The 14,697-nt window shown below is 43.6% G+C and overlaps 1 protein-coding gene and 1 long non-coding RNA gene across 3 annotated transcripts in view; one reads left to right on the top strand and one right to left on the bottom strand.

Moving 5' to 3' along the window:
• Positions 1 to 3,473: 3,473 nt before the first annotated feature.
• On the bottom strand, positions 3,474 to 6,745 carry LOC135565189 (uncharacterized). Its single transcript, XR_010461376.1, has 2 exons — positions 6,644 to 6,745; positions 3,474 to 5,068 (listed from the first exon to the last, which is right to left on the bottom strand). It is a non-coding gene; the product is annotated as an uncharacterized LOC135565189 (long non-coding RNA).
• A 1,761-nt stretch (positions 6,746 to 8,506) lies between these two features.
• Positions 8,507 to 14,697, top strand: part of si:dkey-40c11.2 (drebrin-like protein B) — a 44,886-nt gene continuing 38,695 nt past the window's right edge. For both annotated transcript variants that reach the window (XM_029637199.2, XM_029637198.2), the window contains exon 1: positions 8,507 to 8,880. In XM_029637199.2, the coding sequence (XP_029493059.1) occupies positions 8,795 to 8,880 (86 nt within the window). In that variant the 5' untranslated portion in view covers positions 8,507 to 8,794. The remainder of the gene's footprint in view (positions 8,881 to 14,697) is intronic.

Genomic DNA, 14,697 nt, shown 5'->3' with positions numbered 1-14,697 from the left:
AAATGACCAACTCCCTCAAACGCTGAGAGAAGCCAACGTTTCACTTATTCTCAAAAAGGGAAAATGTCCAGAGTCTTGTTCCTCGTACAGACCAATTTCCCTTCTGAATGTGGATAGAAAATTGCTTTCTAAAATTCTAGCCACAAGATTAGAGGACTCAGTGCCACTAATTGTGAAAGGAGACCAAACTGGCTTCATTAACCTCTTAAGTCGACCCTCTACTTTTTTGAACATTCTGTTAAAAATCGCGCAACATTTCAGCGCCCTGCTACTCATGCCAGGAATATAGTATATGCATTTGCTTAGTCTGTGTGGATAGAAAACACTCAGACGTTTAAAAAACTGGTTAAATCACTGCTGTGGCTTTACCAGAACGGCATTTACATCGAACAGGAAAAACTGATCACTGAAAATGGGAAAATATATCCATGCGCTACTTGAACCCATTGATAAAGGTGAACCACAATTAATTGACTGAGGTTGCAGTACCTACAGCTTCCACACGGTGTCTAGAGTCTTGTCATTTCCCTTCGAGTTTTTTCTTGGTCAAACACATGCAGGACACCGTATTTCCTCCGGTCTAGGACCGGATATTTTCGTTGAGTTTCTAGCCGGACATTTTTCCAGACGGACAGCTAATGATCTTTACATCGCCTCCTGATGAATTTTATCGCTTATTAACGTTTACTAATACCTAAAGTTGCATTACAAACGTATTTCGAAGTGTTTTGTGAAAGTTTATCGTCGACTTTTTGAATTTTAAAAAATGACGTTACGTTTTGAAACGATGTTTTTTTCGTTTATCACACAGTCTACATATAACGATATCTAGGCTTTATATGGACCGATTTAATCGAAATAAAGACCCAAATAGTGTTTATGGGACATCTAGGAGTGCCAACAAAGAAGATGGTGAAAGGTAATGAATGTTTTCTATTTTATTGTGCGGTTTGTGTAACGCCGAAATGCTAATTATTTTGTTTACGTCCCCTGTGGGTCTTTTGGGGTGTTGCATGCTATCAGATAATAGCTTCTCATGCTTTCGCCGAAAAGCATTTAAAAAATCTGACTTGTTGCCTGGATTCACAACGAGTGTAGCTTTAATTTGATACCCTGCATGTGTATTTTAATGAACTTTTGAGTTTTAACTAATACTATTAGCATTTAGCGTAGTGCATTTGCATTTCCAGAGCTCTAGTTGGGACGCAAGCGTCCCGAGTAGAAGCAACAGGTTAAGGGCCGTAAGTCATGCAACAATGTCAGGCGGCTTCGTAATGTAATTCAAGCCTACCAACAAAGTGCTGTGGATGGTCTTGTGCTCTCCCTAGATGCTGATAAAGCATTTGATCGTGTGGAGTGGTCTTACCTATTATTTGCTCTAAATACATTTGGTCTGGGGGACAACTTTATAAAATGGGTGAAAGTTTTGTATGATGATCCTCAGGCTGCTGTCCTTACTAATGGGCTACGGTCAAATAGCTTCTCTATACACAGAGGTACCAGACAGGGCTGTCCTTACTAATGGGCTACGGTCAAATAGCTTCTCTATACACAGAGGTACCAGACAGGGCTGTCCTTTATCCCCCCTCCTCTTTGCACTCGTTATGGAACCACTGGCCGAGGCCATCAGGGTAACGCCTGCTATACAGGGGCTGCTCATTGGTGATGTTCACCATAAAATAAGCTTCTATGCTGATGATGTCCTAATATTCATCTCTAGTCCCGAGACTTCAATTACATCTCTTATTAATATTATTGAATTATTCAGCGAATTCTCAGGCTACAAGATTAACCTAACTAAGTCAGAGGCTATGCCACTTGGTAGCCTACACTCTGTACCTAATACTTCTCCCTCCTTCCCTTTTAAATGGTCTCCCTCAGGTTTCATGTATCTGGGTATATTTGTAACTCTTAAATTCCAGCAAATGTACAAAGCCAATTTTGTTCCCTTGATTGATACAATAAGACAGGATCTGGAGCGCTGGAACTCTCTCCCGATTTCTTGGTTGGGTAGAATATCCCTCTTGAAAATGAACATTTTTACCTAGACTACTTTACCCAATCCAAATGATCCCAGTATTACTCTCCAATAACGTAATAAAGGATGTAAATGGATGGCTAAGTTCCTTTATATGGAGTAAACGCAAGCCACGACTTAAGATGGTAATATTGCAGCTGCCAAGTTCTATGGGCGGCTTGGACCTGCCCAATATCAGGTTCTATCAATGGTGTGCCCACCTTTGTTATATTTCTGACTGGATCACAAATGATGACTCCTCTATTTGGTTAGACATTGAGACTTCTCTTTCAAAATACCCCTTACAGGATCTTTTATTTTTCAGAAGTTTCAAGTCTGTAGAAGATCACTGCAATAATCCAGTTACACTTAACACACTCAAAGTATGGAGGTCAGTTCACCGCTTCCTGGGAAGGTCCAAACTAACCTCTGCTCTTACCCCAATTCTTAACAACCCAGATTTCAGTCCAGGATTGCTGGATGCTGGCTTTAACTTTTGGCTTAATAAGGGCATACGCAGGCTAAATTACTTATTTGCTGATAAGATTGTCGTCATTTGAGCAGATGGTCAAGAAATATCGACTCCCAAAGCAGGACTTTTTCCGCTTCCTACAAGTAAGACATTATATTCTGAAGAGCACCACCTTAATTGCTAACCCTGATGGGTCTGTCATTGAAAGAATGCTTTTTTTTCCCCACAAAGGAAAATGTCTGTAAGTCTGTTTTATGATACTTTAAGGTCCTTTTCTGCTGTCAACACACAGAGGGTGAAACAAGTGTGGGAGAAAGAATTGTCTGTTACTATTGACAAAGAGATGTGGGAGGACATTTGGAGATATGCAAAAACAATATCTATGTAATCGTACTAGAGCAATCCAATTAAGAATAATACACAGATTGCATATATCCCCAAATCGCAGACATGCTTTTAGCCCCACTTCCTCTTCCCCTCAGTGTCTTAAATGCAAAACTGATACAGGCACCCTAACACATTGTTTATGGTCATGTACCAAAATAAAGATACTGGTCTGGTGTTCTGCAAGAAATTGAAAAGATCCTAGGGGTTGATCTAGAATTGGACCCAGTTTCTTTACTGTTAGGTCTCCCTAGTAGCATGTTACTTCTGTGGGTAAAAGGAGGCTTTTACAACATCCTTACCTTCGCAGCGAGGAAAAACATCCTTTTACAGTGGATTAGTGATAAGGTTCCTTCTATTAAAGATTGGCATAAGATACTATTTGAATGGGTGCCTCTGGAATATCTGACATGTACATTGCATTCTAAAACAGACCAGTTCTACAAAGTATGGGAACCTTATCTAAATTACCTAGAACCTGAGGTATCAGCTATTATGCTGCAAGGATTCTCGTAGAATGGTGGGGATCTATGCATTTCAGAACTACACTGTACGTGTAAGGGATTTCTTCCATTGACGGAGAGGCGGACCAAAGTGCAGCATGGTGGTTATTCATGTTCTTTAATTTATAAAGACACTACACATGAGATAACTAACAAAAACAACAAACGTGAGAAAACCTAAAACAGTCCCATCTGGTGCAAAAACAGGAACAATCACCCACAAACACACAGTGAAACCCAGGCTACCTAAGTATGATTCTCAGTCAGAGACAACTAATGACACCTGCCTCTGATTGAGAACCATACTAGGCCGAAACATAGAAATACCCAAATCATAGAAAAACAAACAGACTGCCCACCCCAACTCACGCCCTGACCAGACTAAATAATGACAAAACAAAGGAAATAAAGGTCAGAACGTGACAGTACCCCCCCAAAGGTGCGGACTCCGGCCGCAAAACCTTAACCTATAGGGGAGGGTCTGGGTGGGCGTCTGTCCGCGGTGGCGGCTCTGGCGTGGGACGCGGACCCCACTTCACCATTGTCTTAGTCCGCCTTATTGTTTGCCTCCGTGGCTTTCTAACCATGTCCACCCGTCTCAATGACCCCACTGGACAGAGGGGCGGAAGCTCTGGACAGAGGGGCAGGGGCTCTGGACAGAGGGGCAGGGGCTCTGGACAGAGGGGCAGGGGCTCTGGACAGAGGGGCTCTGGCGACTCCGGCAGCAGCGCCGGACAGGCGGGAGACTCCGGCAGCAGCGCCGGACAGGTGGGACCACCTGCAGGGAGGAGACAGAGACAGCCTGGTGCGTGGGGCTGCCACAGGAACCACCAGGCTGGGGAGACCTTCAGGAGGCTTGGTGTTAGGAGGCACCTGAAGGACCGGGCTGTGGGGGAGCACTGGAGCGCAACCTTGGCACCACTTCCCCAGGCTGGACAACTACTCTAGCCCGGACCCTCCAGAGTGCAGGCACAGGTTGAACCGGGCTGTGGGTAAGCACGGGAGATCTGGTGCTTACTACACGCACCTCTCCCTTAGGCTCCACTCCCACATTTGCCCGGCACGAGCGGAGCGCAGGCAGAGGACGCACTGCACCCTCCCAGTGCCCTGGAGACACAGTACGCAGAGCCGGTGCAGGATACCCTGGACCAAAACTGCGCACCGGCGACCAGACACGCTGAGCAGGCACCATACACCCTGGCTCGATGCCCACACTCGCATGGCACTTTCGGGGGGCTGCCCTATAGCGCACCGGGCTATGGGCACGTACTGGCGACACCGTGCGCTTAACCGCATAACACGGTGCCTGACCAGTAATGCGCTGCTTATAATAAGCACGAGGAGTGAGCTCAGGTCTGCTACCTGGCTTAGTACCACACCTCGTCTGCCCCCCCCCCCAAAAACATTTTTGGGGCTGCCTCTCGTACCTGTCGCACTGCCGTGCTGGCTTCGCCAACCTCATTCTCCTGTAGCCTTCCTTGCACTGCTCCATCGAATCCCAGGCGGGCTCCGGTACTCTCCCTGGGTCGACCGCCCACCTGTCTATCTCCTCCCAAGTTGTGTTGTCCAGATTCTGCTCCCATGTCCCGAAATCCTGACCTCGCTGTTGCTGTTCCTTCTCCTGCTTTTGCTGCAGCTGCTGTTTACCACGCCGCTTGGTCCTGTTGTGGTGGGTGATTCTGTAAGGGATTTCTTCCAATGACGGAGAGGCGGACCAAAGCGCAGCGTGGTGGTTATTCATGTTCTTTAATTTATAAAGACACTACACATGAGATAACTAACAAAAACCAACAAACATGAGAAAACCTAAAACAGTCCCATCTGGTGCAAAGACAGGAACAATCACCCACAAACACACAGTGAAACCCAGGCTACCTAAGTATGATTCTCAATCAGAGACAACTAATGACACCTGCCTCTGATTGAGAACCATACTAGGCCGAAACATAGAAATACTCAAATCATAGAAAAACAAACATAGACTTCCCACCCCAACTCACGCCCTGACCATACTAAATAATGACAAAACAAAGGAAATAAAGGTCAGAACGTGACAGTACGTTCCATGTGTGGAACCTAACCTCTTGGTTTAAACTGAGCTTTTTTGTTTAATTTCTGTTTGTAAGTTTGTTTAAAATGTATCGATTGAGAGACGCAATGATGGTGATGGGGTGAGAGAAGCACCGAGCGGGAAGAGGAAAATGGTGTACGTATGTATGGGTGTGTATGTGTGTGTGCATACGCGTATATGTGTGTATATGCATGAGTGTATGTATGTATATGTATATGTGTGTGTGTGTGTGTGTGTGTGTATATATATATATATGTATATATATATACACGTAGATATGTGTAAGTGGGTGCTGTTTTTCTTGTTTTTCTTCTGTGTGCCTTGTCTCTGTTGTTGCATCTCTTAATATAGGTGAAAATTGTGAAATTCCAATAAAAATACTGTTACAAAAAATATATATTGCCAGATTGGTTTTCACATCTGTTTCACAAGGTGTTCATTATTGTCAGGTTTCCTTTGATGGTATTTATTTGTTCCACATTATTCATTGTTGGACCTAGGACCTACAATAGATACATGTGAGCTATGTGAGATAGAGCAGAATCATAGAGCAGAATCATATTATTTCAGTGTTGATGAGGGAAGGGCAGGTTGAAATATAAACATGACAGCCAGACAAGCCAGTGTATGAATCAAATGGATTTGCATATGAATGGAGTGGAAATTAGCTGACTTCCTGATCTGTAAGGGAAGTAACTCTAATGTGTCCAGAAGATGACACGTTTTCTTTGCCATTTCCGAAACGTAGCAATGTTTAAGACATGGATGTCATGTTGTAATGTTAACAAGGTACCCAAAAGTAGTTTGAATTAATGTTTTCATATTATTAGCTAAACTAAACTTGTTTAAACAGGGAATTGATCTAGCAACCTTCCGGTTTCTGGCCCAACGCTTTAACCACTAGGCTACCTGCCACCCCACATTTCACTGTAACGTCCACACCTGCTGTATTTGGCGATATGATAAATACAAATTGATTTGATTTGATTTTGGTTTGAAGACATTTTTGCTTATGTACTGCGAGGAAACATCAGCATGCACCAATGTACTGTGCAATCAACCATGCTTATAACCATGTTTGTAATCATGATAGAGGGCTACTATGTCTAGCAATAGCTATACATAGTGACCAATAATAACCATCTAGACACACAATCAAGAGATCTGTGAGAGGATGTTGCCTTTCGGATACTCACCTCAACACTGTCACCCACACTGAGTTTGTTTAGGCTATTTCAGGCCAAACAACCAACAGTCAACAGTCAACTCCTACTGAGAACATTTAGAGAGAGAAAGAGTTTCAGTAAGATGAATGCCCTCCCCCAACCAGCCCCCCTCTATATCTTACCTCCCCCTTTGCCCACTAAGAGCCCCATCCAACAGCAGCTGCCTGCCACTGCACCCGAACGGAGGAAGTGCCGGAGTCGTCTGAAATGAAGCATAACAGCACAACAAATCATGTCCGGCCAGGAACCCCGGCCAGGGCAGAGAGAAGCCCCTAATGTCAGGAAGTTGTACGAATAATAGAGGCTTGGGGATATGGGGATGTGGGGGAAGTAGCACTACATGCAGTTCAGTGGAGGCTGGTCGGAGGAGCTGTAGGAGTACAGGTTCATTGTAATGGCTGGAATGGAATAAATGGAGCAGTATCAAACATAACAAACATTTAGAAACCACGTTTGACTCTGTTCCATTCATTCCATTCCAGCCATTACAATGAGCCCATCCTGTTATAGCTCCTCCCACCAGCCTCCACTGGTGCAGTAAGAGAGTTGTGTCAGATTAAGGCAATTGGACTTAAACGAGGAAGCTGGAGAAAGCATAGTTCCTCCTTATTATTTTTAAGGTAGTGTTTATGGTTATGATTTCATATGCCAGACAGACACTGAGTCTTTGTGAGTCTGATGAGCAGATATTAAATGGGCCTTTGGTCTCTGTCCGAATCTCTGAAGACTTAAGGGGAAACTCTGTACTGACACACCAGAAACAAAGATTCTATCAAATGATACATCTGGACTGAACGATTACAGAATGACCATTCATGCTGAGAAACCTACATAAGCGCTATGCATACCCCCTACCCTGATCAGCACTCAAATACCAGAGAACTGCATTTTTTTACATGCTGGCTGCCTCAGACGCAGTTCCCATGAAATTGGTCCCTCTGATTCTTCAAGAGTCTCGATGGAGATGGCCCTCACTGTACATTGATTCTCTGAGAGCTTGCCAAGGGTTGCTAGGGGCCAATTCAAAGGGCTGGTGGGACAAAGCGAGAGTGACAGTTCTATAGCTGCCCCCCCCCCCCCCCCCCTCATTTGCCCCCTCTAAACCGCCCCTCCCTTCCAGTGCCAATATAAAGTGTTTTGTTTTCCTGTGGCTTTTCTTGAACCTGACGCAGACCATCATGCCAGATACACCCTCAGCTGTGTTGTGTCGCCGTTGTTTCTGGATGATATTAGCTTACTGAAAGTGAGAGATGTTGATGTACACGAATGGCTCTCAAAATAACTATTTGGTTATATGCACATAAAGCTAGTTAATGGTGAAAATATATCATTTCCACCTTATTATTCAAGTGTGGAATGAAGGAGAAAATAATGTTGTGAGGACCAGGACAGCTAGAATGGAACTGACATTTCCCCCCCATTCATCTGGTGGGGCTTTTGGTGAACACGTATTTACATCTCACTGAAGAAAGTCTGTAACAGCCCCAACTAGGCAGTCTGTGTGTATGTGTATATATGTGTGTGTGTGTGTGTGTCACAGGAGGCTGCTGATGGGAGAACAGCTGATAATCATGGCCGTAATGGTGCAGATGGAATGGCATCAAACACCTGGAAACCATGTATTTGATTGATACCATTTCACTTACTCCGGTCATTACAATGAGCCTGTCCTCCCTAATTAGGGTTCCACCAACCTCCTGTGGTGTGTGTGTGTGTTTCCCCAAAAGTGTTTGTACGTTCTTGAAGAGACTTTGAGGTACAGTTTGCTCCGTTTTGTGGGTGTGCCAGGGTGTGGCTTGAAGGCTGACTTATTTAAAAGCTAGAGGTGCATTTTGAAGCCACAACCCTATTTTTCAACTGGTCGTTCAGCACCGTTTCCGTTCAATTGAACGTTCTATTACGTTTTTATGCACTGAACGCTGCCCTACATAGCCTGCTGGCGGACCTTCACCTCCACTTGGTACTTCCACTATTTTGCATGAGATAAGCCTACAGATCGTCCTCCTGGCCGTGAATGCGCGTCAGTGTTTCAGTGTGACCGTTTATGCGGATACGTTTCTAGTGCAATTGGCTAAGTGAAGAAATCTTCGGGGCTGGATTGTGAAAAAGTTCTGCATCACTATGCGAGCGATTAACCTCGATACCTACAGCCTGTCACTGCTTACGGCCAAAGAGGACATTCTCAACCCCCGCTCATCAACCAACTGGTAAAGCTCTTTATTTCCTGCCAAGTGCCTGAATGTCTTTGCATGTTCTATTTAGTGAGCATTGCTCTTTTCAGAATTTCATGTCACTTTTAACTGTCATAAGAACGTTTCTAAATAATATTTGGATGGTTTAAAAATAGCCTACTCCTTCATTCTGCCCTGCGTGTTTTCGCGTTTAAAAGAAAAGGGTGTTGTGTAATTCAAGTTTGATTTAATTTTGGTTCCAGCACTGCAAAGGTTATGGAGGTGGTCAAAGGACAATATAAAACGGTGTTGTAGGTGTGTCTATAGGCTATGTATAGTAGCAGACCGACAGTTATAATCAGGGCAATTCAGATGGCTCAGTTAGTGTAGGTAGCCTACCTCACGACGAACACAGGAGGACAGGCAGGTGTGTGGGGCATTAGTTCGTGTGCCAAACTGTTCAGAAGTGTGTGTATTGCGGCCTGCAATACAAGGCGTTTCTGCATGTGGGCATTCCTGCATCTGCTGCCCACCCTTTGAGCTTCCCATTGGTTCCTGCATGAACGCCCCCCCTCCTGCATGCCATCTTCATGCTTGCGTGACAGATTTCTCCTGATTGTTGATGCCATTAAAATGTGGGCCAAAAGGGAAATAAACTATTATCTGAGTTTTATGGGGGTGAAGTACACTGTCTACTGGTGTTCCAGCTAGCTATCCACCGCCTGCTGTCTACCAGTGTCCCAGGTAGGACACAGTGCCCTTCACTCCCGCCTGCTGAATTGTGGGCCATAATTACACCTTTCTCACACTATCAAACACCTGTCTTGCGCTCTGCTGCTGGCCTGGTGTGCAGTGTCTCGGCTATTCTCCAGGGCTCTTTGACTTTATGCTTTGTGCTCAGCTCAGGTTTCTGCCTATATGGTGATATTTGTGTAATTTACCACTATGTAGAGGTTATCAAAGTTGGACAAAGTAATGGAAACCCTTCAGTAAATGAGGGATACAATGTATATTGAAAGCAGGTGCTGCAATACATGCCATCATGCTTAGGGTCATGTATACAAATGCTCAGTTGCACATTATTTTGTCTACCATGGCTAGAAGAAGATATCTCGGTGACTTTGAAAGAGAGGTCTCAAAGGGGCATAGGGAGTTTAAAGTGTGTGTGTGTCTCATTCACCAGATCTCAACACAATTGAGCACTTCTGGGATATTCTGGAGAGGTGCCTGAGACAGTGTTTTCCACCACCATCCACATAACATCAAATTATCTTCTCTGCCGAACTTCTTAATGTGTGTGTTCTCTCGGTTCTGTTGACGTGATCCCACACAATTAGAGATAATAAAGATATGTCGCCATGGTGATGTCATGACTTGTGTGGTCCACTCTGTGGTTAACCACCCATCTATCAAACATCTAAGGTTATCAAACATCCACTGTCTCTGGACAGTCTCAGCTGACATGAGTGGTTTCTCAGATATTTTTATTAAAAAGTATCCCTCCAACAAAGAGTAGCCAGACAGAGAAACGTGCAGAAGCAGGATCATGGAAGTGAACCTGACACTCAGCTTGGTGTTTTCCCCTCTCATCGTGTCATGACTTGGCAGCTCTGTCGTCATGGTGACTTATCCATCCTGCATAAACATTGTTTTCTCTTTCTCTCTCTTTCTCTCTCTTTTTCTCTCTTTTTTTCTTTCTCTCTCGCTCTTTCTTTCTCGCTCTCGCTCTTTCTTTCTCGCTCTCGCTCTTTGTCTCTCGCTCTTTCTTTCTCTCGCTCTTTCTTTCTCTCGCTCTCTTTCTCTCGCTCTCTCTTTCTCTCGCTCTCTCTTTTTCTCTCTCTCTCTCTCTCTCTCATACACACACACAGAGAGGAAACCCACTCTAAAAGGCTGAATAACACTCTCTGCAAACTGTCTGGCTGGACTGAATTGTGAAGTGGGTGTTGCAATGACATCAAAGTTCCTGTGTGAGAGAGAGACATAGTAGGAGGTAGACGAGAGGGCTGTTCTATAGCCTGTCCTCCCACACTTACACCATGTTGGTCTTGAGATCCCACTGTGTTATCTAATGTCCTTGTGAATGGGAAACAGCCCCTGTGAGGTAAGGCCTCTAGGAATAGGGAGGCTGACTATTCAACAACACCGCTCCAGAGGTCTCTCAGAGTTCCCTTTAATGACTTTAGACTGTTTCACACACAGCCTCCAATCTGCAGTATGTGGTGTGTGTGTGGAGCAGTAGTCTGAATTACATCAACATACGTCCTACTGCGTTCAGTTTTCAAACCAGATATTTACTGTATGTCCAAAGACACACATGGTGATGTACAAGGTTGCTTATGGAAATTGTTGAAGTAAACTGTCAAACGTACACTGTGTTATCTCATACACTGTGTTCTGCTTTGTAACCTTACAGCTAACTTTCATAAAAGTACAGCTACGGATTATTTTAGCTACAGTAGACGGAGGGCTGAAAAATCCCCCTTTCTCACTTTTCATGACTCTTCATGAAAATAACTGTCAGTAGCCGTGCTCCTAATGGTGGTCAAAGGCAAACACACAGTCATTTACTGTCCATCCAACAGGCCTGGGCACTGGGGACTGGGGACCTGAGGAACATTTCAAGATTGGAATGTCATTTCTCTGCCGTAGTTTAACAGTTTTTTTTGTGTACTTTGTCAGGCAGGCAACATACATGGGCAGAAGTGTTTAAGGCCTGCCACATAGACTGAGTATTGTTGTACCAATCCAGTAAACCATATGAAAACAGAGAGGAATATAAGCAGTGAGGCTCTACAAATGTTTTATCAGACTGAAAGTTTACAGCTCTTGCTCTGCACATTAGCTCACAGGATTCATATTGAGCTCAATAGGAGTGTGACTCCTATTCATCATCAGTGTTGGGTGTGGGCTGTATCTAACCATCTCTGGGCCCTGGTGACTTGGAACACTGTCAGACACACCTTGTTCTCCCCACTGCTCTTGGCAGACTGTGTGTTGACTGTGGGTGGGGGAGCATTTTTACAATTAGTTCTGACTCATTGCAAAGATTTGACCACTGCTGATTTGGATGGTGATAAGGTACACATTCGATTCCTTTCCAAACGTTCCAAAATAACCTTGTTGATTTTTTATTTTTTTTGTGTGTGGAAGTGTGATAGTGTTTTCAAAAAAATAAGTGAGATGTTCCCTTCCAAAGTAAAGATGAGATGTTTGTGAGAAGTTGCAGTGATTTGGTGTAATTTGTATTATATTGTGTTAAAAAGATCACAGCCAGTCCAAGGAAGATTGTGCAATCTGTGAGCTGTGGTGTATCCTGTCATTTGTTGTGTTTGGTGTTCTCACACACACACACTTTGGTCTGAGTCCAGCGTGACACACTCACTCACACACTCCCTGTTCCAAGGGAGATGTTGTTGAAAGGACGTCATGTTAGCAACAGGCAAGGACAACTCCTTGCTGATCTGTCAAAGTATTCAGTTCACACACTTTGACTCTCACAATGGAAGAACAAGAAATGCCACTGACCTTTGTCACCAAAAGTTTAGGTAGTAGGGAGAGAACTCAATTATGAGTTGTTGGCTATACAGGAGTATTATTAAGGACGTAATAGTTGAATGAACAAGCCCTGTACCTTTGGGAAGCCTCCAGTTCCCTCTCCTCTACCACTCTTCTTCAGCATATCATTTCCCCATGATGTTGTTTAACCTGTTTGAATTAGTACTGTATTAAACTGTGTATCCCCAGCCGGTGGATTAGAGGGTATGGGAATGTAATGCTGTAATGCTGTAATGCAGCTGTTCTAAGCCATTAAACAATCCACTGAGTCAACCCCCTTTCCTGTCATTACTGTCTGTCACAGTAAGGCCTTTGATGTTGTGTGAGAGGACTCAAACCTGTATTGGAGGCCTGCTATCGGTTCCACAGGCTCAGCTCCTTAAGGGTGCCAGTGTTTAAGGTTACCTGGTAGAGGACTCAAACGTGTGTGTGTGTGGCATTGGCCAACCAAGGCGTGTGCACTGGTCAGTCAGACATGAGTGAACCTAAACAACCGCTAACTATCTGGCTGCTATTTCCAGTTGGGCATTTCCATGGTAACGGAATTACGCTTAGACTCCGTTTTTTTATTTTCACTTTAAAATGTATGCCAAACAAAAACAATTGATTTCAAAGTTTAATAAACAACCAGGACTACTTTGAACAATTTCCACAGAAACATTTACAAAAACTAATTTAGTGGAAGACCTGTGCAGATGCCAACTTTGGTGATGGAATTAGAGTAAAATCTCCCTCAGGGTTTTTATGCAACCACATTTTCCAAAAACTCTTAAATATCAGCTCCGAATTAAGGTTCAGAGATGAATGCAGAAAGAAATGGGTGTCAGCTATGACATGACACATTGAGTTTGGTTATTAAACTACAGTAAGTTAAGTAGATTTCCACCCAGTAACGGAATGACATCATGGGTCCCTGATCTGTACTACACAGAAATACATAATACAAATGTTGTTCTTTGACATCACAGAGCAGCAGAGTACAGTATAATAACGCACAGAACATTACAACAGAGGACAATATACTGTATTAAACTCTTTTCTTTACCGTATTGTAGTGTACTGTACTACTATGTTGTATTGAACAATACTGTGTTCTACTCACTGTACTCAGTACTTTACTATATTGTACTGTGCTCTACTCACTGTACTGTACTCAGTACTTTACTATATTGTACTGTGCTCTACTCACTGTACTGTACTCAGTACTTTACTATATTGTACTGTGCTCTACTCACTGTACTGTACTCAGTACTTTACTATATTGTACTGTGCTCTACTCACTGTACTGTACTCAGTACTTTACTATATTGTACTGTGCTCTACTCACTGTACTGTACTCAGTACTTTACTATATTGTACTGTGCTCTACTCACTGTACTGTACTCAGTACTTAACTATATTGTACTGTGCTCTGCTCACTGTACTGTACTCAGTACTTTACTATATTGTACTGTGCTCTGCTCACTGTACTGTACTCAGTACTTTACTATATTGTACTGTGCTCTACTCACTGTACTCAGTACTTTACTATATTGTCAAACTAAATGGAAGTGTTGATATTTGTTGTCATGGGTCTTTACCTCACATTATTGTGTTTTCATGTATTTCTTGATTAAAAAAAAAAATCCAGAAATCAGACTTTACTTATGCCAACTATTTAAGATGAAAAATGTTTGGGAAATGTATCTGACTTCATTTCCCAAAAATATAGGCGCTTAGCTTTCATTTGACATCCAATTTGATATACTCTTGTGAACTTCGCATTTTGGTGCTCATGGGTTCTTTTACATGGAAATGCCCAGTTATCCCAATGTCTGAGTCACTGAGAGCTTAAAGTGTCATTGCTACTTATCACACACACACACACACACACGTCTCTAGCTGTGCTTACTCACGGTTACACACCAGATTCCCACGGTGGGATGTATCCTGGAGATAAGATTGAACCCATCTATAAATGAAGCTAACACTCGAAGGCCAGTCCTCATTCCTTGTTTAGTTAGTTAATCCCCCACTCCTGATGAGTGGAATAATATGTCTTTCTTCACTGTACTGAATGTGTATATGGATGGGTGTAGGGTGGAAGAGAGGCTAGAGAGAATGGGGGCTTGCTCAATAGACATTCAGAAAGAGATGGATGTCATACAGACATATGCATGAGCCTCTCTGTCCCCTACTTTCCCAGGGGATACCCTAGCCCCCTACTTTCCCAGGGGATTCCCTAGCCCCCTACTTTCCCAGGGGATTCCCTAGCTCCCTACTTTCCCAGGGGATGCCCTAGCCCCCTACTTTCCCAGG

The sequence above is a fragment of the Oncorhynchus nerka genome, linkage group LG27, assembly GCF_034236695.1.
Source record: "Oncorhynchus nerka isolate Pitt River linkage group LG27, Oner_Uvic_2.0, whole genome shotgun sequence".
NCBI lineage: Eukaryota > Metazoa > Chordata > Actinopteri > Salmoniformes > Salmonidae > Oncorhynchus > Oncorhynchus nerka.
This window is presented reverse-complemented; position numbering and strand designations above follow the sequence as displayed.